Source organism: Phoenix dactylifera, chromosome 4, assembly GCF_009389715.1.
Source record: "Phoenix dactylifera cultivar Barhee BC4 chromosome 4, palm_55x_up_171113_PBpolish2nd_filt_p, whole genome shotgun sequence".
Taxonomy (NCBI): Eukaryota; Viridiplantae; Streptophyta; class Magnoliopsida; order Arecales; family Arecaceae; genus Phoenix; species Phoenix dactylifera.
Window position 1 is genome coordinate 22026717 of NC_052395.1, and position 11467 is coordinate 22038183.

Here is an 11467-nt window from a genome sequence, read left to right on the forward strand (position 1 = left end):
AAAAGTCGGGGACTTGCAACAATGTTTAATGGCAAACATCAACCTCCGTCGTGACAGTTTTTATAGCGTTCTACCGGTTATTAAAATAATGTTGTTCAAAATTCGATATTTTTATTAAAAAAATATTATTTTAATTTATTTTAAGTAACGTGGAGGTGAAGCTGACGTCACCTATATACTGGACTAGAGGTGATCAAAACCCGGGCCGGGCCGGGCTCGGGCCGGGCTCTACAGCAGAAATTAGGCCCGATGGCTGTGCCCAGACCCGGCCCGGCCCGACTGTCGGGCTTAATTTTTTGTCCAGGCCCGACCCAACCTTATAAATCTGATCCCAGGCCCGACCCGACAGGCCCGACCCGACCGGCCCGGCAGGCCCGACCCGACCGGCCCGACAGGCCCGACCCGACAGGCTCGATTTTTTTTTTTTGGAATCTAGAAATGGGCAAAAATGGCCCAACAGCTTAATGGGCTCTCTAAATTGGTTAATTGGTTAATGTTAAGGATATAACTAGCCTATTTTAAATAGATAGTGTTCGTGGTGGTTTCAAACTTTGGAATTTGGATATATCTACAAACATTAAAAAAGAAAAAACTTGCAGCTTCAAGCCAATAGTGTTGTCCAGCTGAAAATTACAACCTAACAATAAAAACTGCAAACTTAGACAAAATACAAATTACATTGTCCCATTAACATTATAACAAACATGCATCTTTGTGCATTCAAAAGTTCATAAAAGTTCATAATTCTTGAAGCCACTTCCATAATAGAAAACTGTAGAACATTCTTGCATCTTCTAACTCTGAAAACCTACAAACACAAAATTGAAACATTAGCAATTGTTGATTGAACATGAATAATTATTAGAGTTATTAATAGAATATCTAAATGACCGAACCATGTAATCCCTCTTCCATCTCTTCCTCGTCATCTTCATCCTCACTAGATTCTTCCATGTTAGCTCCCAAGACACCCGATTGTCCTAAAAAAATGTAAAAACAAATAAATATGAAACAATAGAAAATTAGTTTTTATTCAAATATATATTAAAGAAAAAAATAGAAGAACAAGCAAAGATTTAAAGAATTACCTAATGAGAAGCCCTTTGCTCGCAACCAATCCTCATAACATGTAATAGCTTGAATTGTCTTTGGTGAAAGTGAGTTTCGCCAAGGATTTATCAACTTTTTACCCATACTGAAGGCAGACTCTGAAGGGACCGTTGATATGGAAATGGCCAAAATATCACGAGCCATCGATGCAAGCTCGGGAAAACGACCTGAGGCATCTCTCCAATATGCTAGAATATCCAAATCGATGTGCAGCCCAAGATTTTGCTCCTCCAAGTAAAGATCTAATTGTGACTTCCTATGATCATGCTTTTGTTTTTTACTCAAAAATAATTCATAATCTTCAAAACTATCTGCATCTTGGTTACCAACATCACTGCCACTAGAAGTTCCAATCTTGGGAGAAAAGACTGAAGTTGAACGCAGCATATACTCCTCAAATAAATCATACAAAGTATTCTTAATATTCTGAACCATCTCCCTTGCACTAATCTCCCCATAAAGTTTAGAATAACAATATTCAACTAACTCTAACTTGCAACGGGGATCCAAAACTGTAGCACAAGATAAGATCAAACTATACTCAGACCAATACTTGTTAAATTTAACTTGCATCTCTCTAACCATATCAACCATAAAATCATATGGGCCATTAGCAGTCTCTATCAATTTTCTATGAATCTCCCACACCCCCCTAAAATAAATATTTGCTGTTGGATGTTTACTAGCAGAAAACTGATTAGTCACATCATAAAACACTTTCAAAAACTTATGAAGAATAGCTATTTTTTCCCACTCTTCTTCAGAAAGTGCAAAGATTCCAAATTCTCTATCACGCTGTCCCCAGTGATCTAAAACTGCCTTGAAATAAATAGCACGGTCCAGCATTATAAAAGTAGAATTCCATCTAACACAACAATCAGAACGCAATCTTTTTCTGGTATTCAAATGAAAACTTTGTTCAGCAATTTCATAAAACTTCTTCTTCTTTGGAACTGAATTTTTCAAATGCTTGGCCACATTTCTAATTTTACAAACAACACCATCAATGAGATTCAGACCAGCTTGCACAATAAGATTTATAACATGGCAGCAACAACGAATTTGAAAAAAATCACCACCATGCAAGAGAGATTTATTTGCAAGAAGACGAATCTTGAGAGAAGTAGCCATGGTATTATTATAAGATGCATTATCCAATGTCAAGGTAAAAATCTTACTATCAATTTTTCATTGAGCCAAGCATAAAGCGACCTCATCAGCGATAGAAAGCCCATCAAAGGGGACCCTTTTTCGAAACTTTTATCCTCCCTCTCTCTCTCTCTCTCCCCCGTTCTATCCCAACGATCCATCAGGATTCGGCGATCGAGAACCTGAGATCTATTTCGGCGTTCGCGCGAGAGGCTTGAAGGGTTATGTGGGACTTTTATCCTCCCTCCGACCCTCTCCCCTTCTCTCCCAACCGGGATCTGGCGATCGGGCCGCCTTGATATGGAGAACCTGAGCTCTCTTTCGCGCGAGTGGCTTGAAAGGATGGCGAGCCGGGCAGTCACAACCCTGGAGCCGGCCTTCTTCTTTGCGCCCCTGCAGCGGCGATCCCGCTATCAACCTCGGCCACCTGCAGAAGACGAGAACGGCGACGTGGAGGCAAGCGATCCGTCCCCATTTCATATCTTTTCGCCTTTCTGCATTCTTGATTCGGCTACTGATTACTTGTTTCTTGTTTTCAAGTTTGGTTTCGGCGTTCTTTGGTTTGCTGAGATGTTTCTTGGTTTCCGGTTCGGTTTTAGTTGGTTCTTAATTGCTAGTCTGGTTTTAGGGTTATATCTTCTTGTTATCTAGCTTGGTCTCGGTGTTCTTTGGATTCCGGTGATTGTTCTTGGTTTCGAGTTCGGGTTTGGTCGGTTCTTGATTTCTAATATGGTTTTAGGGTTAGGCGGTGATCTCCGTGTTATTTCGTGTCCTAGCTATGATTTGTTGGGTTCTAGTTTTGTGATGATCATCTAGTTCCGGGACTTGCCCTATGTGATTTATTCAACATTGTGGAGATTTTGATGATTTATTTTCGTTCTTGGGGTTTGTTTTTATGCCAATTTCAATAGATTTTGCTGAACATGGTGTTAGATCATTTTCCATATGAATAGGTTGATAGAACTAATTGTTCCTATGATTTTATAAAAGTTTCTTGTTTAGTTTCATGCCAATTTCAATAGATTTTATAAAGGTTGAATTGTTAACATGTCTGATGATGTTTGCATTCTTGTGGAGGTTAACCACTGTTCTGCAGGGATCGGAGTTGGAAAAGTATCTAGTCTCTGTGAGATATTTTTTACTGATTGAAGTGGTTTTACTTAATTGCTGATATATCTTTTATATTCTTCTCTGTTTTCCCCTTGATTTGCAACTGGCATTCAAAAGGATATTTCTTTTTGATCTTTTGACAGTCTTTGATTTTAATCTTCTACACTATCGCGTGATGATTGGGATAAATTCTCAACGTCTTTGCTGTTTTTGCTTTTCTTGGTTTGAGTGGGATTTGGAGTTTAATTTATGTGTTTGAGTGGGATTTGGAGTTTAATTTGTGTTTGAGTGGGGTTTTGTCTATTTGTTCTGTTCTTATGCAATCATTTGGTTCACACAGAGGTGTAAGCAGTGTGATTAACAGGGGAATTTCTACAAGCTAGTATCTGTAAGCATTTTGTTTTGTTAATTGTCTGCTTCCATTTGTTTGCTGATACTTCTTTGAAACATTTGGTACTTGGGTTGGTGATTGAAGTAAATACTTCTTATTTGTGTTCAGATGGCTTCATCTGTGTATTTATCTTTGTCTGCTTCGCCTAGCTTGCTTGTGAATGCAGTTATTGTAATTTTTATTATCTGCTTTATTTTTCTGGCCGATATACATGTGCAGTCTCTTACAATAGTTTGATTTCATATTTCTAATTAGTATCCAAGTAAAAGATTCTGTAATTCATGTATCATGAGTTCTGCCTTTGTTATTAACTTTATTTAATGCAGATGTTCAATGTGATTTTCGTCATTGAATCACTACACTTTTGGATGAGCGGTGCTCTCTTACTGCACTTGTTGCTCCATGAAATCCCACTTATTTTCTTCCAAGATGCTGAAGTTATGTGTTTGTGTTGGAATAGGAAAAATTAGATTCATCCATTTTACATCAATGCTTGTCTCTCATATGCACACACTTAATGCAGATGGCAAATTAGGACTTCTGTAGAGAATTTTGATGATTTGTTGCTACAAGAATCACTGGCAATCTTATTCAATGAAGCTGGCTGCAGCTTTTGATGTTGTAGAATCCATATCTCTTTCGAAAACGTGGCAAGTGGGATTCAAATATGATGTGACTTAGTTTTAGTAATTTGGATAATAATCATATTTTGATGCTTAAAATATTTTTTTATTGATACATTGCGGGTGATGAGGTTGTGTTATTTGTATTTTTGGTACTTATGCATATCTGCCTTTTATGTTATTGTAAATGGTGTCTACTCCTTGATAGGCATATTTAATGCACCATGCTTTTAAATACAGAAAAAAAGAGAGATACTATAGAAAACAGAGGGGAAAAGGACATAACATATATTGTCGAACATATTTAAGCCTAGAAACACAAATCAAGACAAATTATTTATTTTACTGAATTTTTAGTGCTCCTTCATATTTTTACTTTTAGGAGTCCAGCTTTCTTTATTTCCACTTTTTTTAATCAACTAGTTTGTCATCTTTTCATGTGTGAATCAGTTTTAAGTTTATTTTATTTTGTTTCTGATCTGTTCTCTAATAGGGCTTCAGCAATCTGGTCTTTTATGCTTTTCTTAAATATTATTCTATTTTGTTTACTAAAATTTGATTTATTTCTCTTTTATAGTATAATATTTTCTGTTTTTTTGCATCTTTTTTTTCACTTTTGAAAACTCAGTTTTTTTTTTTTTTTGAGTTTATGTTCTCTCATGTTTATTATATATTTCATTTTACTTTTATATTTTTTATGTTTTCACTTTATTTTAATTTATTTTTAATCTTTTTTATAACTAGTTTCTGAATATTCCATTTTGTATGTTTGTAGAGGGATATAGAGAACTGAAGTTATGATCTTGTAGGAGTCATTCTGCTCTTGTAGTTTGAGTGTCAAATGACACATGATGGTTAGAGGAGTGAAAACTATGAATTCATATTGTTAGAAATGCTCTTTTTTTTTAAAAAAAATAGCTTGTTTGTTGCGACACTGTGCTTAAATCATCCTTTCTTGGGATTGCTGCCATGTGCTAATGTATTATTGAATGCTATTTTTACTGGGGATATTTTGTGGAAGATGAAAGCCATTTTTCTCTACCATATTATGATTTCATCATTATGTCACATATTGTTAGATTGTTCTTGCAGGGATGTTTGATAATTAAAAAAATGTGCCAATATAACACTATTCACTGGATGGTATGATTACTGAACTTTTGGTCATTTATTAATCCAGTCGCTCAAAGGTACCCTCTTGATGATGCAAGTCGTTTTCTCTACCATATTATAATTTTACTATTATTCTGACCTGTCTTTTGTGATATGTTATGTTATTCCAAAAGCATGATCAGTGGTAGTTTTGATTATCTTATAATCTTGTTTATGTCCAGCAGAGATTATGAATTATGCCACTTGGACTCTTGGTATATAGGATTCACATTACGCAATTTCTTTGAAAATAATATCCTCTTCTTGCTTGAGCTATGTTTCTCAAGTCTTTGTATCAATCTTAAGGAGTAGAATGTGTGGAAGAATGAGTAAGGGAGAACCTTGCTAAGCAATTGGAGATTATGTTCAAAATAATGACTCTGATGGGATCATTCATGAAGCTAATCTGTTATGTCTATTACTTAATCAAGTAAGTGTACTCAGCGAGCTGCCAGACTTGGCCCTTCTGTCAGATTCTTGTGTGGGCATAGAAAGAAACATGATCTGCCAATAAACTGTGAATAAATGATTTAATGCATTTTCTTCTGTCGAAATTGTCATTCATACAGACTAGTGCTTGAGACAAATCACTAGGATACATTTTGGTCTTCTAGCAAGACAGAATGTGAAACATATACTTAATAGAGGCAGTCATGTGCAATTATAAGTTCAACCAAGCATGATGTGGAGAGATAGGCTTTTACCAAGCAAAGCGATGTAGTAGTAGAGGAGGAGATATGTCAACAACAATATCTGCAAGTCTTATGAATGTTATCTTTGAGGGATAACCATTTTTCTGCAGTTCTGTCTTGTGCCTTGAGATGCTGTTGAAGTTGTTGAAAGGTTTTCCCTTTCTCTTAAGTTCTAGAAAAATTTGGCGCTTGTGTTGTGATTGCACTTCACATTTTTTGGCTGGTGAGTTCCTTTCAACTTGTAGGAGCTGCTTTCCTTTTTGTATTTTTTGTGGGAAACTTTGGTTGCTCATGACAATGAATTTTTGCAGTCCGTAAGTTCTAGCAGAGAACTATCAATGTTAACGCTTCACTTTTTTTGGCTGGTGGGTTCCTTTCAACTTGTGGGATCAACCTTCCCTTTTTGTATTTTTTGGGGGAAACTTTGGTTGCTGATGACAATGAATTTTTGCAATCTGTAAGTTCTAGCAGAGAACTATCAATGTTAATACATGTATGCAAACTCTGATCTAGCTATTACCATTGAATTATTAAACTTGTGCTTTCATGAGTGTTTGCTAACCGAGCTATTCTTCTTCTTCTAGCTGTATGTGTTTCTATGGATAGGTTTCCTTCTGATTTTTTGAAATATAACAATACAAGAATCTTTGCCGCTTTGCTCTCAAATAGAAGCCAATAATTGTGGTACAGTTTTTGCTGATATCTGAAATTTTTAATCTGCCAATAAACTGTGGGTAAATGATTTAATGTTTTCTTCTGTTGAAATTGTCATTCATACAGACTAGTGCTTGAGACAAATCACTAGGATACATTTTGGTCTTCTAGCAAGACAGAATGCGAAACATATACTTAATAGAGACAGTCATGTGCAATTATAAGTTCAACCAAGCATGATGTGGAGAGATAGGAGTATAGAAATAATAAATCGGAGCAAATTTATCATGAGAAAGGACTTTATTTCTAGTCGGCAAGATTTAAATAACTCACTTTTATATAATTTACACCTTCAGTCTAGAGGGAGTACATGATTAACAAACATGAGTGCACTTATCAACCGGAAGGACTCATCATATATCTACCATATTTTCAATAAATACACCCTCGCTTTGATAATTCTGTTTTTGAAGGATAGAAACATAAGGACTATATAACTAATATAGCCGCCTCAGATGCGACGAAGACTCCAGACTCGAGCGGTGGAAATTGTAGACCACCGTCAAGGGCGGAAAGCCTCGATTCTTTTTCCATATTTCAAAGGTCCATCTCTCGGCACTTGCATAGTTGCATGTGACCGACCATTAGAAAAGTTCAACTGAGGAAGCATGATGGAAATTATGCTATCCATGAAAACAGCTGTGGCGTGGGCCCAAGTTGCTAATGAGCTTCAGTTGATTTTAAAACTAGGATCTAGAGTTTCGTTGACCCTCTGTATGTAATTTTCTGATCAAGAACTCATTTATTATAACTATAATCAACCAGCTTTTTCTCAGATACTTGGGATCGGTAAGGAACTTCAGACAATTATTTGAGGCAAACCAACAAGTTCATAGAGGGAAAAAAAAACCTAGAAAATGGATGCCAAATATTAGGTCCTAAACTTATCATTACTTGTGACAGTTATGAGCAAATGACAATCAGATTCCTGGTTTTTATTGTTCTCCCTCGAGGAAAGAAAGGATAATCATATTTGATAAGAGTGGTAACGAGAGGCACCAAAGAAGAGAAGTTTTATGTTGATTATTCATGTTGCATGAACAATAGTATATAATACAAATTAAGGGACAAATTAAGAGGAGCGTGACATAGTGGATTGCTTCTTGGTGCAACAAGAGATAGGACTGGTGCCAAGTTGAATGAAAAAATCAGTAGTCGAATGCCAAGTTAAGGGACAACTAGACCAATCAGAATCAGAGTATGCAGAAACTTGGAGAGTGTTGGTGGCAGAAAAGAAAACCTCTTGTCCTGGTGAGGACTTGATGTAGCGCAACATGCAGATGGCAGCATTGTAGTGCGGATGTCTGGGTTGATGCATGAATTGACTAAGAATGTTCATTGGAAAGACAATGCCAGGGCGGGTGATGGTAAGGTAAATCAATCAACACATTAGAAAACGATAAAAACTTGGATTGGAAAGGAGAGCACCATCAATGTCATTGAGCTTGAGATGTTGTTCCATCGAAAAGTGAATAGGACGAGCACTCGAATGTCCACTATTAGTGAGGATATCTAAGGCATACTTGCGCTGATTAAGAAAAATACCAGCTGGGGAGAGAGCAACCTGAAGATCAAGGAAATACTTCAATGTGCCAAGGTCCTTGATTTTGAATTGGCCGGCAAGTAAAGTCTTGAACTTGGTGATTAGGAAAATATCATTGCCTGTGAGAAGGAGATCATCGACATAAACTAGAACAAGAATAAAAAAGGAACCATGCGAGAGAGTAAATAATGACTGATCAACCTGAGAATGGCGAAACCTAGTAGAAATTAAACTGAAGAAAACTTGGAGAACCAATTGTGAGACGCCTGCTTAAGACTGTAAAGAGACTTGCGAAGGCAACAAACATGGGTCTCCCCTTGCTTGCAATAACTCGGTGGAGGAAGCATATAGACCTCTTCAGTCAAATCGCCATGGAGAAAGGAGTTATTGACATCTAATTGATGAAAGAACCAATTGCGCGTAGTAGCGACGGCAAGAACACAACGTACTATAACTAATTTTGCAATGGGAGCAAAAGTGTCTTGATAATCAAGTCCTTCAACCTGAGTGTAGCCCTTAGCAACCAAGCGAGCTTTATAACGCTCAATGGGTCCATCAGCCTTAAGCTTAGTTTTGAATACCCACTTGCAACCATGGGCCTTTTGCCAGGAGGAAGGGATTGAAGGGTTCGTGTGTGATTAGCTTTTAAGGCTTGAATTTTAGCAGCCATGCGTCACTCCAATGAGCGTGACGCACGGCTTGAGAGTAAGTGGTAGAATCAGTATGACGAGAGAGAGCAGATAGAAAAGCCAAATGATTGTTAGAGAAACGGTGATACGAAAGCAAAAGAAGACAAAGAACAAATCGTACTTGAGGAGTGCTGATGAGTTGGTAAAGCCGTAGAGGATGTGGATGGGAGAGTGGGACATATGTAGTCTTGAAGGTAGGTGGGATGCTTATGGGTACGTTGAGGGCGAGATTGAGAGACGGGAGGAGCCTGTGGTGCATGAGCAAGGGCAAAAGGAGGCAGGGATGATTGGTATGGTTGGGAGACGTATATGTTCATGAACGAAAACTGGTAGAATTTTGGGAGTGCATGGGATATGGCCAAGGTGTTGATGCCATAAGTTGGAATCAGACAAAAACTGAGAAGATAGCACTGTGGAGGGAAGGTGCTTATAATAGTAGAGGCCGTCATGTACAAATCAGCTTCCTCGTTGATAGGTCCTAAAAGACACAAAAGGTGAAAAAAAAATGAGGCAACACAATTGAGAGCAGTCGTGAGTTTATTAATGGATAGTAAATTAAATTTAAATGAAGGCACATAAAGGACATTAGTTAAAGAGAGATGAGGAGATAAATGAATTGTCCCAATTTGTGTGATGGAAATTATGTCGCCATTGGGCAATTTAATTGGACAAAGGTGACCAAGATTTTGAGTATTATTGAGTATGGAGGACTGAGAAAACATATGGTCAGATGCACCAGTGTCAACGACCTATTTAGAAGTATTAGGAGAGGAGGAAATATTGCAAGAAGCGAGTATACCATCAAAATTGGAAGAGGTGGCATTCGAAGGTGAAAGCAGATCCATGCGTTGACGATATTGCTTCGGTGATAAACTAGGGATTATACCCTCCGAGGAAGAACCCGATGAACCGTTGACTTGATTTGCTGCGGAATGTGAACTCGATTTCCCATCAATGAAGCTATGAGTGTCGCAGGATAGAGTTTGATTAACAGGATACTCTTGCATCTTGTAGCAAATAGTTTTTCAATATTCGAGAGCCCCACAGTGATCACATTTCGGGCGACCACAACCTCGTCCTTTGGAGTCAGAAGAACGGTTGTGATTTGGATTGCAATTAGCCGCCATTACAATAGCATCAAAATTAGGAGTGGGAAGATGAACTAAGCGTTGTTTTTCTTCCGGATGAAGGATGGAGTAGATCTTGCTCATAAAGGGAAGAGGATCCATGGCCAATATTTGACTTCGAATCGAAGCATAGGACTTGTGTAATCCCATCAAAAATTGAAAGACATGTTCAGCCTCCTGTGTTTGATGAAGATGCTGTAAAGCGCCACATGTGCAGTGAGGGGTAGAAGTCAACATACCCAACTCATCCCAATAAAACTTGAGAGTCATGTAGTATGTAGAGACTGACATAGTATCCTAATTCAAGGTACATATGTCTCGCTTCAATTTGAAGATGCAAGGATTGTCGCTTTGCGAAAAATGAGCTTCAAGATCCAACCAAACAACACGAGGAATATCAAGATAAATAAGGCTGTTGACAAGAGTTTTATCAATGGAATTAAGGATCTATGATAAAATTAGGGCTGGAAGTGGGCCGGGCCGGGTCGGGCCAAACCCCTACCCAAGCCCGGCCCGAATTTTTTTTCCGGGCTTCGGGCCGGGCCGGGGCCCGAAAAATTTTTAAGGAACAAGGCCCGAGCCCGGCCCGAGCCCATTTGGGCCGGCCCAGTTGGGCCCTAACCTGGGCCGACCCGTTTGGGCCAGCTCGTTTGTAGCCTGAAGATGTAGAATGTTATACCGTATACAGTAACCGTTAAAATGCAACAGAAATACAAAATAATTTGCACCATATCCAGAAAATATTGCAAGGAAAAGAACCAAAAATTTAACATAGGCATACATCCATGGGCTTGCCATTTGTTTATAAGCTAATTTGAGAATATTTCCCATTGTTTTCATGTCAGCAATAGCCACTAACAATGTATAATATCCCGAGTAAACAATTTTGAGTGAATTTTCTTGGTGATGCTAGCTTGGAAGTACCGAAGGTCCAAACTACCAAAACCAAAAGGCAAAAACTGACATTCAAAGAATCAAAATTGATAGAAATTCAAGTGAAGCTTGCATGAGCGGACTAAATGCCAAATCCCAAAACAAATAAAGATAACGGAAGATTGCGATGGACGGTCGAAGAGCCCTCAGATCTAGGGTTTCCCCGCTTCGCCGAGCTTGGACGGTCGACGACGATGGCTGGCGACCGGCGACGAGCTGACAAGAAAAAGCGAG

General features: G+C 38.2%; 1 protein-coding gene and 1 long non-coding RNA gene across 2 annotated transcripts; one reads left to right on the forward strand and one right to left on the reverse strand.

Annotated features, from left to right (window-relative positions):
- Positions 1–811: 811 nt before the first annotated feature.
- Positions 812–2298, reverse strand: LOC120110559 (zinc finger BED domain-containing protein RICESLEEPER 2-like). The gene is made up of 2 exons (XM_039125864.1): positions 1089–2298; positions 812–980 (listed from the first exon to the last, which is right to left on the reverse strand). The coding sequence occupies exons 1-2, from the start codon at positions 2239–2241 to the stop codon at positions 883–885; spliced, it is 1251 nt and encodes a 416-aa protein (XP_038981792.1). The 5' UTR covers positions 2242–2298; the 3' UTR covers positions 812–882.
- Positions 2299–5058: 2760 nt separating this feature from the next.
- Positions 5059–6788, forward strand: LOC120110563. The gene is made up of 2 exons (XR_005511683.1): positions 5059–5573; positions 5721–6788. It is a non-coding gene; the product is annotated as an uncharacterized LOC120110563 (long non-coding RNA).
- Positions 6789–11467: the final 4679 nt, after the last annotated feature.

Bases quoted from the DNA above. Each gene is read 5' to 3' on its own strand.
- LOC120110559 (XM_039125864.1), bottom strand. From the start codon at position 2,241: ATGGCTACTTCTCTCAAGATTCGTCTTCTTGCAAATAAATCTCTCTTG. The intron at 981-1,088 runs GTAATTCTTTAA...ACATTTTTTTAG, and splicing joins AGCAAAGGGCTTCTCATTAG to GACAATCGGGTGTCTTGGGA.